Raw genomic sequence first — 23186 nt, forward strand, 5'->3', positions numbered from 1 at the left:
GTCAGCATTCGACTCAGCAGCCAATGTGATCTCCATTACAACCATTACACAATTCTTCCTCAACTCCCCAGTTTCCCTCTCAATCAACTTAGCCAAACTAAGCAACCCTTTTGTCTCAGTAATCCTGTGACTGTTTATAACACTATCCTTAGCAAGCATCCAAAGTGCCTTAGCACATCTAATCTTAAGCTCCATCTTAACCTCAGCACTCTCATTCCCTCTTCCCTTCCTAGTCTACCCTCCTTTACTAACCCCAACATCCGAATACAATGATGAAAATGACGAATAACTCGAATTCAACATCCGAATACAACTTAGCCAAATTAATTCTTGAAGATTACATATCACTTCAAATTCACATTGAAGCTGCTGCTGCCTGTCGAGGCTGCTCCAGGCAAGGCTGCTGCTGGCAAGGCTGCAGCTGCTGCTGCCCTGCCAAACTGCTGCTGCTGCCCTGCCGAGTTTCGAGTTTTTCTAGTTGCTATGTTTCTTTTCCAAGTTATGCATGTCTAAAGCTAGTCCCTTACTCTTTAATCATAATAGCCTATATACAAATCACTGCCTCAAGTTAAATTTCAGGTTAGCATTTTATCGAACAGGTTATAAGCATCCAAAAATGATTTGTAAAAACCTAACAAATTTGACACCAAAACCAATGGAAGTTAGCTAATACTGTATATGCTTAAGAAATTCGAGCCAAACCCTCCCAAATCGAGCAAAACTGAGCCCTAATTTTTGTGTTCAAACATGATAATTTAAAAATTAAACCAAAATCAAATAATTAAACCCTAATAAAATCGCTACTTACTGATTTTTGCATTGGAGATTTATCCATACATTGTGAATCGATTGATTTACAAAAAAATTAACGAAAATTAACAAAAAAAAAGAGGAGAAAAATGTGAAAAAATATAATCAAAATTCATAAACATAAACTTATTACCTTCTTTCATAAGTAACAATTGGAGATGTTGGTAGAATTTGATTCGAATCCATATTCTGATTCACGAAGTAGCATGCATGAACTAGGGTTTAGAGAGTGGATGGAATTTAGAGAGAGAAAAACCTAATTTTAGAGAGAGAAAAAAATCAGTGAAAGTGAAAATAGAGAAAGGGGTATATCAGCAAACAAAATTACAATTTTCCATTACTGTAGAATGTTTTGGGCGGTTAGATTGAATCTAATCTACGGCTAAGATGTATTCTCATATAAGTGAGTTTCTCATATAAGACCTAAATTCTCATAAGAGCCTTCTCCTATATATATATATATATATATATATATATATATATATATATATATATATATATATATATATATATATATATATATATATATAGGGGAGGGATCCGGTAAGAACACCTCCTTATATAAAAACCTTAGTTATATAAGAACCAATCTCATTCGTAGGATTATATTAGGATGAGCGGTCAGGATTAAAACCAAAAACCCTCCCCCAACCGTCCAAAATCTTCTCCCTCCTCAAATTTTCAATCCTCTTTACTTTCTCTCTCCTCAAATCCTGTAAATTGAAGTATTTTCTTCAAATTTCGCATGAATTTCGCATAACCAACCTAAATTGTTCTAATCAAGTACGTTTTTTCAGATTTTATTCAAATTTCGCATGATGTTCAATTTTTTCTTAATTTCGACTTCAATTTTTAGATTTCTGTGTGATTTTTGTTCCATTTTTTTTTTATTGTTTTGTTGCTTTCGATTTTTTGATTTCATCTTGCGATTTCTATTCGATTTTTTTGGGTACGATTATTAAGTTCTATTATTCAGTTCGAATTCTATTCTGATTTGATTTTCGTTAACTTTCGGCGATTTTAGGGTTCAAACTCAGTGATTTTAGGGCTGGAATTTCAGCGATTTTAATGTTCGAATTTTAGCGATTTTAGTTTCGAATTTCAGCAATAAGGGGTAATTTCACCGCTGCTCTTGATTATTAGATAATTTCAGCCCATTTTTTCGATTTTTTTTTTCTTTTTGGCGTCATTTTTAGTGAGTGAAGGTGGAGATCGAGGGTGAGTAATGGTGGTGCGGTGGTTAGGAGCAGCGTGGGGTGCTACTGAATGGTGATTTGGTGGTCCGTGGCTTCTTGTGGTGTTGGGTGGCTGTGAGTTGTGGCATAGAATAGTCGTCTCTTGTTTATACTCGTACTCATATCTGCTCATATTGTTTGCGTTTTCTAAAGAAAATGCTAGTATTTGTATTAGCTTGGTAATTTGGCTTACTAATTTTTTGAGATTATATGAATTTGATTGTTGGGTATATATATATGTGGAGCCATGATGAGTTGATGACCGACTAATTGGATGCTGTTATTTATATATGTAGTTGGGTATCTTTATTCTTGATTCCATGTCATTTTAACTAATTATCATATCTTGGAATTAAACTAGATAGCTTGGTTGATTAAGCCACAAATTTTGCTTAGTTATTGCAAGAGTAGTAGTGCACGAAAAGTGAAGAAAACTAATCTTATTATAAATTTAGAATAATATAGATTTAGAACAAAAAAAGATTAGAACATAAGTAAAAAATTTAGAACATATGAAAAATTTAGAACATAGAAAAAAATGTTTAGAACATAGGCAGAAAAATTTAGAACATAGGGGAAAAAATTAGAACATAGTCAAAATTTTAGAACATATATTTTGATTATTAGAGAAAAAATTTAGAACATAGGTATAAAAGTTTTCAATATGGGTATAAGATCGAGTTTAGAACATAGGATAAAAGTTTAGAACATAGAAAAAAAAAGTTTAGAACACAACAAAAAAATTTAGAACATAAGAATTTTAGAACATAGGGAAAAAAGATTAGAACATAAGTGAAAAAAATTAAAAAAAATTTATAATATAGGGAAAAAAAAAATTAGAACTTAAGAAAAGGTGTAGAAAATAGGAAAAATAATTTAGAACATAAAAGAAAATTTAGAACATAAGTTTAGAACATATGGTGAAAAAATTTAGAACATATGAAAATAATTTAGAACATATATTTAGAGCTTAGACAGAAAATTTAGAACATAAATGAAAACTTTTAGAACATAGGTAAAAATATAGAACATAGATAAAAAATGTTGAATATGAAAAAAAAGTTTAGAACATAGTCAAAAAGTTTAGAACATAGGGTGAAAATATTTAGAACATAGGGTGAAAAAAATTTAGAACATAGGAAAAAAAGTTTAGAGGGCGAAAAAATTTAGTACATCAGAAAAAGTTTAGAATAGGAAAAAGTTTTGAACATAGGGTGAAAAAATTTAGTATATAGGATAAAAGTTTAGAAAATAGGGTGAGAAGTTCTAAGATTATAGATAGAAAAAGTTTAGAACATATGGTGAAAATTTTCAGAAATATATGGAAAATTCAAAGCATAGACAAAAAAATTTTAAGTAATGGATAAAAAAAGTTTAGATGATAGGAAAATAATTTAGAACATATAAAAAGGCATTGGCAGAAAAAAAAATTAAAGTATTAGCAAAAAAAACTTTTGAAAAACTAAAGTATTAGCAAAAAACTTATGAACATTTACGGTAAATGAAAAAAAGAAGAACATATGCTAAAAGGCCTAAAACCTATTAGCTCAATTGGTAGAGCACTATGCAAATGCATAGAGGATGTAGGTTCGATTCCTACATAGGTTATCTCTATATAAAAAAAAAAAAAAATCGAAAGTAACAATAATAACTTAATAGTAAAACATGAAAATAAATCAAATTATTTTTTCAACTTATGTTCTAAATTATTTTTTTTATGTTCTAAATTTTTTTTGCTTATGTTCTAAATTTTGCTTATGTTCTAAATTTTTTCTGCTTATGTTTTAAAAATTTTCCCATATTCTAAATTTTTTTCTATGTTTTAACAAAGTTTACAGAATTGCTATTACTAAAGGATCATTTTAGGTGGTTAGATCAAAACTAATAAAGGGCTGAGATTGGTTCTTATATAAGATTGGGTTCTTATATAGAGGAGGGTTCTTACATGAGCCTTCCTCTATATATATATATATATATATATATATATATATATATATATATATATATATATATATATATATATATATATATATATATATATATATATATATAAAGGGGAGTTTTTTCCCGAGATTTTAGAGAGCCACGTATGATCTAATTTTCTTAGCGCGCTATGTAAGATTGTAAATATTAGTTGTAGCCAATTAAATAAGAGATTATTAATTTCTTTTACAATTAAATATTTCAAATGCCACACGAGCAAAATTGGCGAATGATATTTTTAAGTTTTAATTAATTAGATATAAAATATTATCTTTTGATAGTAGGAATTTTATCTAAATATGTAACAAATTTTAACACATACAAAAAAAAAAATATTTTAAAAAATTCAAACAAACCGTGCATCGCACGGGATTCATCTAGTAATAATAATAATAATAATAAAATAACCCACAAAAGATTGACAATGAGAGCGATGGATAGCTTAAGTGGCTAGAACTTTCTTCCTGATTTTAGGAGATCAACTCCTTATTATGAAGTTGATGAAGGTTAAAAAGTTAGGTTCATGAATTTATCTTATTCTCTTTCTGTTTTTTATTACTTGTTTTTTTTTTTTTTTTTTTTTTTTTTTATGTATGGAGTTTTAGGAGAAATAGTAAAAAAATGAGTAAATAAATTACGTAATATGATAAAATTAGGATTCGTTGAATTTTTTTTTTTTAAAAAAAACAAAAATATAAGTGAGTAAAAGTGGAAATGAGAGAGAATATGAAAAATATTAAAATATGAGTAAGGGGACAACTAGTGGGAGGAAATTAGTAAAATAATGTTAAAGGTCTAAAAAAATAAAATAGAGCAAATAATAAAATACGGGGGATATTATCACTAAAAAAAGTAAACCAATTTCATATTGTACAATGGCTTCAAAATAGATTTTTAATTTTTTTTTTTTAAAGTTTGATATGGAGTATTATTTTTAACTATTTATTCAATTACTATAATATCAAAATATTCCAAAAATAAATTTCAAATTTAACTTTTAGGAATTAATTTATCATTCGTATTCTTAACACAAATTATTACATGCATTTGAGAGCATTGAAAACGAAGCTTTTATTAAAGAGTATAAAAGATAAAACACTAGACACACATAACAAAAACAAGTGTGCTAATGAGCTAATCCCTCATCAGGACACAAGATGTTGCATGCATTTTTCATTTTTGGGGCACTGCAATGGAGTGTACACAAGCACATATAAGAGGTATACACGAGGCACAAATATAATCCTTCATTTAATCATTTAAAATTAGGAGTCACAACTAACAAATTACAACCCTTTGCACGTGTGCATAATATTAGGTCCGTTAATTGTAAACGAATGAAGAAACTACACTTATAACAGGGCATAATCATAAGTAATTAAGAATATACATTACCAAACACGTAATCTAATCCTAGAGATTAAAAGATACGAAGTACTATAAGATATCATGATTGTAATTTTTTCCTGGTTGAAGGAGATTAAGCCCTTTAGAATTGGGCCAACTTGTGTGTTTTCTAGTCTCACATCGGTCCACATGCATTCTTTACTTTTGGAGCCCAATAGGAATTTAAGCCCAGTAAAAACAAGGGCCCAATGGTATTCTTCTAGCTTCCATTTGCTTCCTGTTATTTGTGACTTTGTGTGAGTAATTTGGAATTATAGTTGTCATATTACATAGTAGTTTTAATTAAGAATACGTTATGATGATATGATAATGGTCTTAATTATGTGTGTAAATCCTATCATCTACTTAACAATTTCATAAATATTTTGAACTAAACATTCACGTGTTACTTTACTATTTCAAATTGAATTACCGATACTGGTTATACGTGACAGCTAATTCCAACAAATAGACGAGTATAATGGTTTAAACCTCAATGAATATTGATTTTCCACCAATGACTTCAGTTGTCATGGACAAAGATAGATCCAAAATAGAGTAGATTCAGCACGAAGCAAAACTCATGTGCAACAAAAGGTAAGTCTTTACTCTTTAGGTGTTAAGCAAAGTTACATAAATGGTACATAAAGCCAATACTAAAGTAATGTAAATGACAACAAATACAACATTGAGACTAGCTTTCGTTTTGTCTCCTAAACAAAGTATGTAGCCAAGCTTCTAGCAGTGGAAATAGAGTTACTATTAAGGGTGTCCGTTTGGTTTTTGGTTTGGATTTAGTCCAAATCCGTTCCAATCCGAAATATAATTCGGTTTTCAATTTTCCAATCCGATCCGATCCGAATTTCTCTCTTGATCCAATCCGATCCAATCCGAATTACAATTCGGTTATTTGGATCCGATCCGAAAATCCGAATTATAATACATTATTTTTTTAGCGCCTAATACAATTATAAAAATAAAGCTTTACTATAAATAAAAGTCTTCAAAATCATGATTAAAATACATAGTTCAACGTCAAGTCATTAATTAATTAATACAAAGTCTCTCTAATTTATTTTATGTAGTATTAAGTATTTGAGTTAAACTTCAAAATATACAGAAATCCATATTTATACAAGCTTAATTTTACAATTCGGTTTTCGGTTTGAATTGGATCCAATTAGGGTTAATCCGATCCAATCCGAAAATCCGAATTTCCAAAAAATTTCAATCCGATCCGATCCAATTTAAAATTTGGATCCGATCCGAATTGATAATTCGGTTTGGATTGGATTGGATTTCGGTTTTTATCCGAATTATGGACACCCCTAGTTACTATTAGCATGTTTGGACACAATTTTTTTTATCAATACGTCTAAAACCAGCTGTTTGAGTAAGAGATTTCATGTTTGAGGTTTATTTTTCGTATTCTGACATATGTCGAAACGACACAAATGACAAATTACTTCATGCTACTATTAAGAGAAGATGCATCTGATAGTAGTTTCCAGTTAGTAGACTAGTACTGTGGATATAACCTCACATTCACTTGAGTGACGTTAAATCGTACTTTGGTCAAATATTAAACTCATGTACCGAGTAATATAGTTTTGTCTCGTCTCTTATGAAGTACTCCGTAGAAAAGAAAAGGAGTGAAGTTGTACGGGCTTGTGTATCCGTCACCACAAAAGAATATGCCTCAACAGAAGCCAAATACGAGTAAGGCCCTAGTCTTATAAAATGTTTAACTATCTCTTGATGTAAGACACTTACATGTGTTATTTGCAACGACGCCTTATAAAATGTTTAACTCTCTCTTCTTTCTTTAATGTGACACGTGTATTGTTGGGAAAGACGTCTTATAAAGTGTTTAACTATATTTTCTTTCGTTAATGTGAGACACTTACATGTATTGTTTGGGAAGACGCCTTATAAAGTGTTTAACTCTCGCTTCTTTCGTTAATGTGAGACACTTACTGAATTGTTTGCAAAGATGTCTTATAGTGTTTAATTCTCTCATTTTCGTAAGTATTCAACTCTCTATTTATTCGTTAATATGAAACACTTACATGTATTGTTTGGAAAGACGCCTTATGTATAGTGTTTAACTAGAATATCTCCTTGGCTATTAAACAATGAGATTCCATCTCAAAATCATATGACACACTTAATTTTTTATCAATATGAAACACTTATATGTATTGTTTAGAAGGATTACGGTTCATCACCATGTTACTACATCTATCGCTCGCTTGACACATTGAAAGTGGGGAAAAAAACCCTTTTGATTTCCCTCCGAACCACTGGGCCAAGGGTCAATAAATAAAGAACCTAAAGACACAAGAGAAATGTGGAGCTCTGGAAAGAAAGCAGCGACCTTTCAAGTTAAAAAATGTGTTTGGTCCCATTAAAATGTAAATAGAAGCTTATATATGAGGCAATTATGAAGAACAGATAAGCTGAAGACAGATTGATGGAAATGCAGATAGTCCTAGTACTTTCTGAATTTCTGAGACAGTTAACCATAAGATTTATAACTAGAGAGAATGTGCCATGCAACTTTCGTGCCTTTATTCAATGTGTTCCAGTTGCACCTGCCAACAAATTTTAGATTCGTACGGTTGATATTTCAAATGAAGATTGAAGAATACACGTACTGCCTTTCTTTTATCTCTTGTAAATAAATTGTTCAAAATTCAACCATTGAAGGACACAATTACAAGGCCTAATTTAAGCCAAAAGAACTTAGCTTAGTTTAACGGACATAGATCACAATATCAAATCTTATTTACGTTATTTGTTATTTATGACTCTCTATTATTCCCCTCCCCCCCAAAATCTTCGATTTAGTTTATGTATGAATTATTTATCTGTAGATGTGCACAATTTATAAATTTCAATTCTTGGCTTTCACGTGGAATTGTGGATTATCCAAAGATTTTAGATCAAATAATGGGCTTCTATTAGGATTCAAAGGTAAATAACAGGAGGGATAATTTGAAGTTATTCTAGAAAAATTGTCTTCTTTATTTTCCATAATTTATTTTTTTAAAAAATGTAATTTCTTTTATATACCTGTATACGGAGTACTATTTATCACATAACTATTTTTATATTTGAATTTCGAATTTTCAAATATCCAATTCAAGATAAATTTCTAAGCTAATCAATTGATGAATGCAACCTTTCATATACGTTATGTATAGCCTACTATGATATATTGAACACATTTTTTTACTTGCTAAATGGTCACCCAATGAATGGTAAAAAAGAAAGATATGGTAAATGTCAACTTGTCAAGCAACCTACTTCTTAGCTCAATTGGAATGTGACAAAATGATCACACAAATAATGACCTTGCGAATTAGATGGTCTAATCGCAATTATTTGTCGTACAAACATTAATATAAAAAGTTTTTAAAAAAATTACTTGCGTTTATGGCAAATCATTTGTCTTAAGAGGTTAAACTTATCAAATAATATGCTACGGAGTAATTTTTTTATTAGTGAGTGTATTGCCCTTCTCTATTACAATCAATGATAAAAACACCCGAGTTAGGCTTTTTACACCATTACAGAAAATAAAATTTTGGTATCTTTAATTCCCCAAATAGACATATTTTGGAACTTTCTAATTTAATAAAACATAATTACAGAAAACAAAAATATAAGGGTTCTTTTGGCGTTGCTGCGGTTTTCTGTTTTTTGTTTTTTAGAAGTATATGATATATGTCCCAAAATGAATCAAAAATTATTTAAATTAATTAAAAACATGATTATTTTGAAAACTGACAACAAAAAAGTGGAAACACCTTTTTCTTGTTTCCTGTTTTTGGTTTTCAAAAAAACAGAAAACTGAAAAACAAAAAATGATGCCAAACAAGCCCTATAATTGTACTTTTTACACCAAACTTTGAGACCAACAAGGAGTTTCTCCCTTGTCAAATCACCCTTGTAAGAAAAAATTACACAAAACAATCAACAAAAATCAAGATGTAGGTCAAGAGTAAAACACTAAAAAGAGATAAAAACACAAACAAAAGCCAAAAACAGAGGAAAAAGACAAGCTTCAAAACCCCTCAAATAAAACACTCTCACCCTTATTACTTAATTTTTCAGGGCCCCTCCTTCTCTCTCTCTCTACAGTTTATTACTACTAGAGTTCAAAGCAATGGATACCCTCAAATTCTATTTCATTGCTAACATAAAAGGCAATTCCCAAACTCTCAAAAACACACCCAAAAATGACTACTTTAGAAACAGAGCAAGAACAACAACAAACCCTTTCAAAAAGCAATAATCTTCTTTTTCTTGATTGTTTGTATTGTGAAGAGAAATGGTGGGATAATGATGATGATAATGAAGAGTATGATGATCATGATGATACTAGTGAAATTGGGTTGGCAAATTTATCACCATTACATGATTCTTCTTCATCTTCTTTAATTTGGTGTGAAGATGATGAAGAACAACTAAATTCTCTGTTTTCTAAAGAAGGAAAGACTCTTCTTAATGAGGGTGATTTGGGTGTTAATAAGTTATTATTGGAAGCTAGGAGAGAGGCTTTAGAATGGATGATTAAGGTTAATTATCACCATAATTTCTCTGCAATTACTCTGGTTTTGGGTGTTAATTACTTTGATAAGTTTATGTTGAGTTTTGGGTATCAAAAGGATTTGCCATGGATGACACATCTTGCTGCTGTTGCTTGTCTTTCTTTGGCTTCCAAGATGGAAGAAATCTATGTTCCTCTTCTCTTAGATTTCCAAGTAAGTTCTTTTTTCTTAGCCTTGAATTTTGAGTAAATAGTACTCTGTAAAAATGCTTAAACATATTCCAAATGGCTCAACATTAACATTAATGAATTAGTCTAATACTCTAATTTCATGTTAACAAGATAAAAATGACGAGTCTAAAATATGATTAGGGAGACATAGATACTTAGGAATTTTGTATAAATAATATAAATAAATACTCTATGAAATGTTTATGATTATTGTTAAAGCATTTATTTTAGTATTGTAATGTTTATGCCATGTGCCTATCTCATTTGTTAAGGGAAGAAAGAAAAAGGTGAAAAACATGTTAATAACATGACAAACTTTTGTATAACAATTAGACCATTACACAATTTATTAGGCTGATATTTTACTGACACCTTTAAAGTTTTTCACATATTTTAAAGACTATTAACTAATAATGTCTTACAACAAGCTATTGCTTAATAGTCTAACAAGCTAATTTTGTTTTAGGCTTAGCATTTTTCCTAGTAGTACAAATAATTGTGTCTTATGATTTATGAATTATGTATGATTGGTGTAGGTAGAGCATGAACAGATATTTGAAGCAAAGGTGGTTCAGAGAATGGAGCTGTTAGTGCTTTCAACACTCGATTGGAAAATGAATGCTGTGACCCCACTTTCCTACTTTGGACATTTAATAAGGAAGCTCAACTTAAAATCCCTTCTTCATTGGAATATTTTAACAAGTTGTGAAAACCTTATTGTCTCTGCCATTCTTGGTAAGCACTATGCATCATTTTTTACCTACTAAACTTTAGTCATTGTTCTATTATAAGGACTATTACAACTTGTGTGCATAACCTTAAACGTCGTTCATTTGAATGCAGATCCCAGGTTTATGTGCTATGTTCCGTCCGTCTTAGCAGCAGCAAGTATGGTGCAAACCTTGAAAGAAATTGGACTATGGAATACACTAGAACACCAATATGATATCATGGATACCTTGAAACTTGACAAGGTTTTGCATCAATCCTCCCCTAAAAAAACCTTTTTCTTTTAATTTTTTAAAAATAAAATCTCTTAACAATCTTACACATTATCATTGCAGGTCAAAGTAGAAGAGTGCTACAATTTCATCCAAGAATCATCAAGCAAACGAAATCGAAATGATTTATCAGCAAAAAGAAGAAGTTTATCAAATAATAATGTGTTTGATGTAATATGTAGTGAGAGTTCTAGTAACAAGGATTCACCAACAATATCTTTGATGCAACCATCTGAACCTCTACCAAAGAAATGTAGGACAATGGGTCCCCCTTGTTTTGGGTAGTCTTGCACATGTCCAACTACCAAACTTCACTTTCCTTGAAACTTCCATTTGTTGGACTACCTTCTTAGAGACTTGGAACTTTATCCCTACTTGAAAATTTTGTATCACCTTTACCTAGCATTGATGTTTTTAACCATGCATATGTTTGTTGGACAATTCTCTACAAATAATCCTTTCTACTACGAGTACAAGAAGTTGATACTACTTGAATCCTACTATATGAGTATCAATACGACGATTGTACCACTCGAGTTGTCACTCAAAGCCAAGACAGGGCACGTTCGATATATATCAGTCTGTTTCAGTTTTTGGTTTTAAGTTTTTGAAAGTTGTTTGATAAACCAAAGAGTAGTCATATTTATATATTGATCATATCGACTAATCATTATAGACTGAAAGCAATCAAACAAAGACCACCAATCTAGTTATATGATAGATTCTAAATCAGTTTGGTTTGAGAAACTAATACTTGATTCCAATGATTATATTTTATTTGCAAACATTCATTCATTATTAATCATCCTCAATAGACTGACTGAGGCATGCCTTTAACATGAATTATGTACATAGTTACATACAACACATATTTGCAATAAAGCTTCACTCAATAATCTAAAATAAACAATTGGAAATCGAAGACGGATATATCATGCCTAGGTAGTTATATTGCTGGTAAGCCAGTCTAGACCTTCATAAAGCCCTTCACCAGAGGTAGCACAAGCAGCCTGTATAAACCTGTCATTTAACATATCGATACACTATTATTAGCCCGTCTAACTGTTCAACGCATATATGGATATAACTACTTAATTTGTGTAACAAAAACCTAAGAATTGTACGAGTTTTAAGAATGAAAAAAAAAAAAGTTGGTTAAGTCGTCAGATAAATATGGAATGGAAGGAGCAGTTTGCTATCGTAAGGAAAGGGTTAGAAAACTATACCAGCGGCGTTGACGAAGGGAGTGGAGGCCAAGTTTATCAGTAATCTCAGCAACAGGCATTGCATTTGGAAGGTCTTGCTTGTTGGCAAAAACTAAAAGAGATGCATCCCTCAGTTCATCCTTCAGCAAAAGATATCAGCCTCAGTTAAGACTAATAACAAAAATTGGATCATGTTGTAAAAAAAAAAAGAAAAAGGATGGGCCAAAGAACATGAAAGCCCAACAAAAGCCTTGACTAAAAGGAATTCTGAGCCCAGCCCAATTAAAAATAGGGAGTTTGAAAAAGTACCTCATTTAGCATCCTGTGGAGCTCATCTCTAGCTTCTGCAATTCTTTCTCGGTCGTTACTGTCCACCACGTAGATTAGACCTTGGGTGTTCTGGTAGTAGTACCTCCACAAAGGCCTGATCTGTTGTCACGTTGTACAAAAATAATAAAATTACTAAGGCGTCGATGATTTTCTTAACATACTACACGAGTTATTTTAGCTAATGTATTTTAATTTGATCTAATAATAAAAGAACGCAAGCCACAAAACAATAACATAACCAGGTTACACGAAGGTGGTGTAACGTGTTCATATCAAGAAGTCGTTTAAGACTAGTCGTACCTTGTCTTGGCCACCAACATCCCAAACAGTGAAGCCTACATTTTTGTACTCCACAGTTTCCACATTAAACCCTGTTCAATATATACAAACATAAACTAAATTAAATCTTAAATCAAATATGTTAGGCTATTCAATCTCTAGAATCATAACAAATCATAAAACCAAGCTAATTCAACCATTAAACTTGAATTTGCCACTTTTATTAATCCATAAACTTATAATAAACTCTTGCTTGATTGAGTTTTAAACCTGACTCTCCCACACAACTATATTTAAGTCGATATATGTTCAAACTCTCTTCCTACACGAAACACGAGTGAATGTACACGCAAGTGACACAAAAACACCAAATCTGATATAGACAGAATGATCACATACCAATAGTGGGGATAGTAGTGACAACTTCACCAAGTTTGAGTTTGTAAAGGATGGTGGTTTTACCAGCAGCATCAAGACCCACCATTAAAATTCTCATTTCTTTCTTTGCAAACATCATCTTTACTAATTTCGATAGTGCTACCCCCATCTTTGCTTCAACAATCTCTCAAATTTTTCAAAATTTCAAAAAACTAGAAAAAAAAATTGTACTAGTTCTTTTTGTTTTTTAGGAGAAGAATCCAATACAAGAACAGATATAAAGAGAGATCGAATAAGGTTCGGCTTTAGGACGTGATCAAATTGTGAATTTGGTTCTATGCTTTAATACTATTTGCAAGCTATATTTATCTTATTTTATTATTGACCTAAGCAGAGGAATTCTTTGGTGGGGCCCTTAGTAGTATCGCATGACATGTATTCGCTTATAGTTTTACAACATACAGCCAATAACAGATTCTTAATTGTCCACGTAATCAAAGTAAAATGATATAAGGGGTCAAAAAATAAGTTTAGTAATGGACATGGAATTTTAAGATTGAACCACTCTTGGCTACACGCCTACACATCCTTAACGAGGAAGTATTAGAGAAATATGTAAATACCAAGTATAACTTTTCACTTTGTACAAATGATGAAATATATACTAACTAGTTATTGGCCCGGACGATACCCCGCTTTATTATAAATTTAGTAATTTAATGAAACTATACTATGGCCTTATTTGACACCTAGAGCTCAGATAGTGTGTGTCTGTGTGTGTGTTTTTTTTTTAAAGATGAGATGTTAAGTACGTAGTTAGTTGTTTGTGTGAGCTAGTTGGTTTGACTATAATTTTTGTTTTTTTGGTTAATATAGAAAAAATAATAAATCAAATATTTATAATTTTGATGTCAATATATACTACTTCGTATTAATTATTGCTCGTACTCTATAACTACAATTTTATGAATTAATGCACAAAAAATGGAGTAATGATTAATTTCTTACAAATTATATTATTGTGCAATTACTAAGGATTTCAAGGGGAATTTAAATTGGGGGTTACACATATATGAAAAACCTTTCAATCAAATTATATTATTGTGTAATTATTAAAAATAAATTTAGATAGAGTAGTGGTTATACATACGAAGAGTTTTTCAATCAATTTAACATCAATACTTGGAGGTTAAACCAATGAAGAGTTTTTCAAGAACACTAAATATTACACTTCGATTATGTGGCAATCTTGGAATATGATGTGGCGCAATAAAACGTAAAAATGACACATGGCGTTACAACACTCCTTACCTTGGGTTTTAATAATAATATAGATATAGATTACAGAAGAAGAATAATTTGCATATATTCTTTACAAGTATCAATAATTCACAATCATTATGTATTAAATTTAAAAGGTTCCAGCTTATTTATTAAGAAGGATATTTTATCTAGTGATTTTCCAAAAAGATACATACTCCGTAGCATTTAGGTTTAATGATTTTGCCCATCTCTACGACGGGGTTATCATAGCAATGATTGATAAAAAAAATGTACAGATGTACCATTATAAGAAAGTTAAACGTCAGATCATATAAGCTGTGATACAAATATGAACTTACATACTACATGAAAATTGACCTCCATTAAGCAATGCTATAGCATGTACAAAACCTAGCTCCCCCTATTTGAAAGGGTAAAAAACAATTTCACATTTGTAATTTCTTAGCTAACAAATACTAAGAACTTGCACTAATGATTTTTACTTCCAGATATGGCTTCTTTTGCAGATTGGAGAGTGTTAACAACAACAGCACCGGCCCCGGACAAGACACTACCACTGCTGGTGGCTGGTTTTTCTGGCTGGTGAAGATGGTGAATCACCTCAATAAACCTTTGTTGTTCCCCTTGCCCTGCAGATTGACTTAGATCAACTGTCTCCACCACTTTCACCTCTGATGTGTTTTGTGGCTTAGTCTGCTGGTTATTCTGTTCATATGCCCAAAATAAATATATTAGCACTAGATCATAACCTACCAATAATCATTTTCTTAAAACCTTACATAACCGAAGAAAAGAACAATGTCATAAACCCATAAATAGGATTATAAAGAAGATAATGCGACACGTAGTTGTACCATCCTGAATTATGAAGTTTGATTTGAGAATAATAAACATATACTTCGTAGAAGAAAGGGTGATAAAGATGTCAAAATATGAAGATATATAGTGGTTTTTTTTTTTTTTTTTTTTTTTTTGATTTTTTTGAGCTAATATATAGTGACTTCTTTTTATAGCTGTTTTCTGTTCTACTGTTACGGGTCTTTCTTTGGAAGCTGTTTTGTAGGGGAGAATTGCGGACATGTAAACATGTGTTTCATTTAACACTGATTTTTTTTCCCAATATGTGCAATATCGATAGACCATACTAACGTCAATATCGTTGAAGATCCAAGACAAGCATTTGAGGCATCCAAGACCCAACTTAGAGCATTGTGTAGTACTTATGCATTACCTCTACACATTGGCTCATGGAAGATGGAAATACAGAGTAACGCAACCTTCTCAATTATACGGTTATACCCAAGATAGGAGGATTTATATTCTACAGTATACAGAACTGCTTTTGCCTTTCTTACTGAGTTAATGCAACCAGAGCACCTGTCAAAAACAGTATTGCAACAAGAGCACTGTAGACATAGTACAAAAATCTTGGATATTAGACGAGGATGGACAGCCACTACAATCGAGTATTCAATGATACATCCAAATAAACAAATATTAGGTTTTCAATAAAGTCATAATAGGAATAAAGTCTTATAAGATGATACAAATACTATACTTGGACTGAATTTTAAAAATATTTGAGCAACAAAATGACTCGAGAGCACTTCAGAGGTTTTAGCTAAACAAAAATTTTGAACTCAACATATTTCCACCTCTATTATGTACCAGAAAAAGACATTGGTATACCATGTAATTTGACAGACAACATCAGGGCTCAAACCAGCAATAGACCGGTAGTCTAGAAAGTCGATAATGGTGATCCATTTTGAAGCACATTTGAAACATCCGAGAGTCTTTGCCTAGGAGACAATGTAGCGCTGGCAGCAACATCAACATCAAGGTTGTCAATGGTCTTTCTCTTGAGTGTTTCCAACTTTAAACCATCACCTGAATTCCCAGCATCTGGACTCGGTGACACCACATGCTTCTGAGTTAGCAACGCTTGAGCTTCTTCTATCACTGATGCATTATCATCAGTAGCATACAAAATTTTCTTTATCGCTTCAACAACCTGTCAGAACAATCATTAGAAATTCCTGGATTGTTTACAAAACACTATACAATATATAATGTGAAGAGTTGGCTCAAAAGAAGTTTGATTTACAGGCTGATGTTCAAGCTCTGGACTTTGGCATAATATCTCGACATCTCTCAGCTTTGCAAAGTAGAAATCCCTTTCCTTCTCAAGACTATCAACTGATAGTTTCAACTCAGTAATCTGCATAACAATTACTTAGTATATATGAAGTAATACTTTCTGAAGTGGTAAGGAAGTCCATCCTAGACTAAAGTGTCTTAATTTACTGCACATGCAATTATGCAACATACCTTTTCATCATATGCACCCACTTCATTGGAGACAGGTTGAGGTGCTATGGCACCTTGATTTGCTGCTTGCACAGAGGGGACATCAGCCTTCCGAGAGCTTTGAGTAGAATGAGACTTGGTTGCTGCCATTGAAGACTTAGTAGAAGGATGTGAAGCAGCACTTTTTTTGCTATTTTCCTTTCCTCCCTTACAAGCTTCTCTCCTTTCCGAAGGATTGTAACTAGTTCAGTAATATGAAAATTAGAAAAGAACAGCATAATCCATTGCACAAACAATATTTGAGGACATTACACTTGGCGCAAACAAAAAAAAGAGGTACAAGTTAATAGAGAGGATTAACTACCTAACATAATGTTCTAAGCACAGGACCCATTTGATATCCAAATTATCGTAAAAGAGCAAAGTGGATGAGACAAGCAATTAAGACAGCCGATTGAATATTTAACAAAGATTACTAGAACATAAAAATCATTCAAGAGAATTCTGATAAGGAAATTCTCAAAAGGTTTGGTATCCAGTAGTGTCATGAGTCAATGGCTATGAATAGGAAATTATAGCTAATGAAATTGGAGCATTCATGTTTAGGGGGAAAAAAATGCAAAAAGAGATCCTCAACAACTCACACCTCCTTATAGACTCATAGTTCTCAATTTCTCATGTATACTGTATTAGCTTGCAAGCTACCTATCTTCCCTTACAAAACTGAATTGTAAATTAACCCAAGAGTCAACATGAAGAGTTAAGAAAAACAACATCATGTTTTACCATGCAGCCATAACGTGTAAACTTCAGTCTTTAGAGCATTTGACTTGGTGCTTCATATATGGATAGGCAATGCAGAGACGAGTAAGTGCCTATCCATGTTTTAAGCACAAGACTAAGTTCCAAACTGCCGCAAAAGCATACTCAGATGAATGGTTCAAGCACATTAAAGCTAATGGAATTCCTAATTTAAATTATTGGAAAATGCATGATATTGAAGGAAACATGCATATTATAACAGAATAAAATCCTCAACAAGACATCGTCAAAGGTTATGACATCCAACGGTGTCATCAGTCAGTAGGTATAATTAGAATTTCCTAATGCAACTTGAGCAGTACATATTTATTTTAAAAACAAAGCAAAACGAAATCATCAATAATTAACACCTCATCCCTCACATAATACTACAATAGTATAATACCGCTTCCACCTACAGTATAACTATAAGATACAATCATGCAGATAGTTCAACAATAGCCAAAATCTGAGTACATTGGTATGATATTTGGTTTAGCACAAACCTATTCGCCACATTTGACAATTTTATATGGTTGTGACAGCAATTTCTCTTACTATACATATCAGTTAAAACTATAAAGAGTAATTTCAGGACAGAATTGAACATTTAATTTCAGTAACAGATAAATGTATGCATTACCTTCTTGATGAAATCAAAGTTGGACAAAAGAAAATTAAAGTCGAAGTGTTACAGATTTCATTCAACATCATTCAAAGTCACTTCATAAGACGAGCTATAATACTTGCAAACGCATCAAGCTATCCACGAAACAATTGATTTAATAAAACAATAAATGAAATGCCAATCAATTTAAACAAATGCTGGTGCTACTGATTCAATTGACAGAATTTTCTAAACGTAAACAGACGAAATTACTTGTTTGAGCTGCCATTGTTGACAGAATCACAGTAACGCTTCATCCACTGCAGGAACTCCAGATTATCCAGAGGTCTTCCCTTAGTGAGCTTATTCACCTCAATATTCTAATCATCAAAAAAAAAAAAAAAAAAAAAATCAACTAATTAAGCGATAAAATTGAAGAAACCCTAACATTTGAAAAAAAAAATATATCGCTAGAAAGAGAGAGAAACCTTGGAGATTTTGAGCTTGTTGAAAACATCTTGAAGAACTTTGTAATTCTGAATCATCTCATACTCGTTCTTCGCATCGAAATTCACCTTATGCATCGGCACTATTCCTGGATGTGCCGCATCCATCAGCTGACAATGAACTGCTCCACTGCACGCCTAATTTCTCGCAAATTGATAAATTAGGGTTTCAATTGTAAATTTCCAGGCAGAATTTCGAAAAAAATTGTTGAATATCACAAACAATTACGAAATTGAGGACAGAGAAGGAGAAAAAAACCTCTTCGACTTTGGAGATTTTGAGTTGAAGAGTAGAGTTAATCCAAGCAAGAATCTCCGATCTACCGACGAAATACGCAGAATCCATCATTCCGATTTTCGCCGCCATTTTCGATTTCTCTGCTAGAATTCTCCTACTAGAATTCTCTGGAATTTGTAAAAGAGAGATGATATTTGAATTAGGGGTTTTGGGCGGGATAATGGTGTAGATTATGAAACTGCCGTTGAGTGTCCGTTGTACAGTATTTATTAGGCTGTCAAATAGAAGTATAAATCAAATGGTTTTAAAATTTACTCTGATATTGGGCTTTGGAAGATGGACTTGTAGTATAAATATTTTTGGGCCTTTCTATGGGATCATGAAAAATTGAAACTGATGAGTTTATACAAAGGTCTTATTCTTTAGAGCTGCTCTGCAGGACCAAAGTTTGCGATGAAATTATAATTTATGTGATAACACTTCTCCACCTCATAAGTCCTCAAAGGCTCAATAATATGTGCTTTTCTTCATAAATAATTTGTTTACATAATTACTCATTATAGAATTTTAATTATGACAAGCTTATGCATATTGTTTTTTTTTCTTTTTAGAGAGCCACAATGGCGGGGGTGAGAATCGATCCCAAGACCTCCTAAAATCGGGAGGGAAGCCCTAACCACTTGAGCTATTCCTCACTCTCATGAATATTGATTCATGACTATGCTTTGGCCAATATGGTTGCACTATTATTGATATTGGAACAAGATTTTCGCATGATATATCATAATGATCGATCAACATCATCATCATTTATCAGCACGTCATTTATTGTCATCTACTTGTATGAAGTCTATTAACTATTAAAAAAAACAAAACATGGTGACATCATTAAGGGACACATGTCCATTTTTTATCAAAAATTTTCCCGCCTAAACTATTTTTTGACATCATCCTTTTTTTCTTTTTTTTTTCCTCCTAAATTCCGAAACTAATTAAATATAGTACTTTTTTCAAAATTAATTAATGAGATTATGAGCACACTTTTTTCGAATATAAAATTGAAAACTATTTAAATAAATAATAACTACTTAATCCGTGCAACGCACAAGACTAAACTAGTAGGACGTACAAAGTAGTTATTTTAGGCTTGAAATAGTTACCACTTTGGATGATTTGTACTTCCTGCGTCCGATAATATAGTTTCTGTTGGACTTAATGATTTTGATGATGACACAACCTCACTTACTTACAAACTAATAAGAGCTTGATTGTTTAAGTGTGTACTCAGTTACAAAGACTAGGAGAATGAAGTGTCTTGTAAGAATACCATGAGGAACAAGAAGGCCAGAAGCAGAGCTATCCATATAGAAGAGTTCCTTCACAGGAACTGGCGCTTCAGAAATGAAGACTGGTGAAGAGAAGGTTCCCTCAGGGAACAGAAGCTTCAGAGAAGAAGCCTCATCAGAGAAGAGAAGTTCCTCCCAAGGAACAGAAGCCTCAGAGTAGAAGCTTCATCAGAGAACATGAAGACTAAATATATTTATATATTTTAGGATTTATGTAAGTATAAGATATTAAGTTGCATTCGAAATACTGTGTGGAATTGGTCTAAAAAGATAATTTTGTGCTAGCTAATTTTTAGGGAAGTTGTTATTTTCTAAACGATTATCTTTTTTAACAAGAAAGAGGATTTTATTTTTATTTCTGATTTTACAAAGATCTTCTGAAAATAAAATCTCCATGTTTTTCAAAACTTGCGGCCTACTCCCCCATGTTCTTCTTCAGTCATGGTTTTGCACATTGAGGAGTTCATGGTTCCTTAATTCAAGGGACATGATCTTCTTAGTGGGTATGAGTAGTGGCGTGATGGATTTGCTGCACAAAGAGGTTTTCCAATATATTTATTGCTAAAGAGAAAGAGAAGAGAGAACAGAGAAGTGAGAAGAGAGAAAGAGAAGAGTAACAAGTTGGGTGACTTGTTCCTCAGGGTCTCAAGTTCGTAGAGGAACTTGAGTTTGTGTGTGTAGCTTGTAATAGGATCATTTGCCCTATTATAGTGAAGATTCTTTTCCCAAAATCCCAAGTGGTCGTGGTTTTTCTCCTTGTTAGGGCCAAAGAGTTTTCCACGTAAAATCTCTCTTGCATTCTTTAGTTCCTTTAGTCACTAGTAGAAAATATGTAATGGCAAAGCGGTTCAAACCCCCTAATGGGAAGCGGTTCTGAACCACATGTTTTTAGGGGGCTTGCCATTAGCCTTTTACATGGGAAGCGGTTCAGAACCGCTTGCCATTTGTAGTGAATGGGCAGCGGTTTTGGCGCCAAATCGTTGCCCATTATGGCTATAAAAAATATTTTTTTTTGGTGTTTTTCACTAAAATTGTTACACGAACAAACTATATGTAAAACCAATAATATTTAGATAAATTAATTGATTGTTGTAACTTGTAAGTATTACATTTCATAAAAAAAAAAAAAAAAATTAATACAAGTAATAAAAATAATACAACAACTTGATTAAAAAAAAAAAAACAACAGCTCTTGTTCACATGCACCACCACCACCACCGTCCACATGCACCACCACCACCACCGTCCACGCACGCGCACCACCACCATCCACCAAATCCCAGCCCGCTTCGCCTAACACGACCCCCACCATCCACCAGATCCCAGCCCATTCGCCCACCAAGACCCCCACCAAAACCCCCACCATCCACCAGATCCCAGCTCACTTCTCCCACCACAACCCCCACTAAAACCCCCACCAACACCAGATCGGCCTGAAACAAACCAATTCAACCACACATCTCCATAAAATTAAAAAAAAAAAACTTAAAAAAAAAATACCATGAATTCCACCATAACCTCGAAATTGGCTTGAAATTTGGGTTTTAAGGGTCAAATTCGACCAAGAAAACTCTAGATCTAGAGTTTTTATGGTCGAATTTGACCTAAATAACTCAAAAATGATGGTCTTGGCTCGAATTTGCTCGAAAATGATGGTCTTGGCTCGAATTTGCTCGAAAATATGGTCGTGGGTCGAATTTGATCGAAAATGATGGTCGCACCACCACTGGACTGAGAAGCGATGAAAGTAAAAAAATGGAGATGGAGAACGGAGATGAGAGAAGAAAGAGAAGGAGATGGAGGAGAGCTGGAGAGAGAAGTAAGGGCGTGAAAATGGAGGGGAGGAGGAGAGAGAGCGTGAGAAATAGAGAGGAGGAGAGAGAGCGTGAAAACTGAGGGGAGGAGGAGAGAGAGCGTGAGAAATATAGAGGAGGAGGAGAGATAGCGTGAGATTTTAGGGTTTTTTAAACAAATGGCAAGCGGTTCATGTTCCAAACCGCTTGCCATTTACAATTTGGCAAGTGGTTCCCCCTAAACCGCTTGTCATTTACAATTTGGCAAGCGGTTCACCCTAAACCGCTTGCCATTTACAATATTGCAAGCGGAATTCCAAAACCGCTTGCCATTTGGGGCTTCCCATCACGTTTATTCTACTAGTGAGTTAATCTTTCAGTTCCTTTAGCTAACTTAATTTTAATTCCGCAAAAAGTTTGGCTAAATTCTCATACTACAATTCAACCCCCCCCTTCTTGTAGTATTCTTTAAAACAACAGTTTCTGTTCGTGTTTTGTCACGATATTTAAGAAATAGGAGGAGAAAGTAGATAAAGTACATTAATAAAAGTGAAACGTACATACAATTATAAATAAAAGTTAGAGAACGAAAGTACAAAAAAATACAAAGCATGTGCAAAATTCAAGAGAAAGTAGAAAAGTAGAAAAAGTACAAGGAAGTACAATGAATAAAGTAAATATATATATAATGATTTGTACATATTATCCAAAAATAAAAATAGGAACAACATTTTGAGTCTCTAAAATAGAAAAGCAGGAATTATATTATGGGAGGGAAAGAGTAGTATTTCTAAGAAGACAAGTCATAAAGTATAGATACTATCAGACCATTTAAGGTACTTATAGAATTCACAAGGATTATAATCAAGGAAACCTCCTCTAATGCCAAAATTAGAGTTTATAACAAG

At 32.5% G+C, this 23186-nt stretch overlaps 3 protein-coding genes across 3 annotated transcripts; 1 reads left to right on the forward strand and 2 right to left on the reverse strand.

Annotated features, from left to right (window-relative positions):
* Positions 1–9248: 9248 nt before the first annotated feature.
* Positions 9249–11868, forward strand: LOC110682350 (cyclin-D3-1-like). The gene is made up of 4 exons (XM_021858680.1): positions 9249–10183; positions 10737–10935; positions 11044–11174; positions 11265–11868. The coding sequence occupies exons 1-4, from the start codon at positions 9659–9661 to the stop codon at positions 11484–11486; spliced, it is 1077 nt and encodes a 358-aa protein (XP_021714372.1). The 5' UTR covers positions 9249–9658; the 3' UTR covers positions 11487–11868.
* An 87-nt stretch (positions 11869–11955) lies between these two features.
* On the reverse strand, positions 11956–13719 carry LOC110682351 (ADP-ribosylation factor 1-like). Its single transcript, XM_021858681.1, has 5 exons — positions 13415–13719; positions 13037–13107; positions 12716–12835; positions 12428–12546; positions 11956–12221 (listed from the first exon to the last, which is right to left on the reverse strand). Exons 1-5 carry the CDS (start codon positions 13560–13562, stop codon positions 12140–12142), a joined length of 540 nt encoding a protein of 179 aa, XP_021714373.1. The 5' UTR covers positions 13563–13719; the 3' UTR covers positions 11956–12139.
* Positions 13720–15637: 1918 nt separating this feature from the next.
* LOC110682353 (microtubule-associated protein RP/EB family member 1C-like) lies at positions 15638–19478 on the reverse strand. The gene is made up of 6 exons (XM_021858682.1): positions 19161–19478; positions 18884–19039; positions 18669–18775; positions 17009–17228; positions 16785–16898; positions 15638–16691 (listed from the first exon to the last, which is right to left on the reverse strand). The coding sequence occupies exons 1-6, from the start codon at positions 19266–19268 to the stop codon at positions 16419–16421; spliced, it is 978 nt and encodes a 325-aa protein (XP_021714374.1). The 5' UTR covers positions 19269–19478; the 3' UTR covers positions 15638–16418.
* Positions 19479–23186: the final 3708 nt, after the last annotated feature.

The sequence above is a fragment of the Chenopodium quinoa genome, unplaced genomic scaffold (genome assembly GCF_001683475.1).
Source record: "Chenopodium quinoa cultivar QQ74 unplaced genomic scaffold, ASM168347v1, whole genome shotgun sequence".
Taxonomy (NCBI): domain Eukaryota; kingdom Viridiplantae; phylum Streptophyta; class Magnoliopsida; order Caryophyllales; family Amaranthaceae; genus Chenopodium; species Chenopodium quinoa.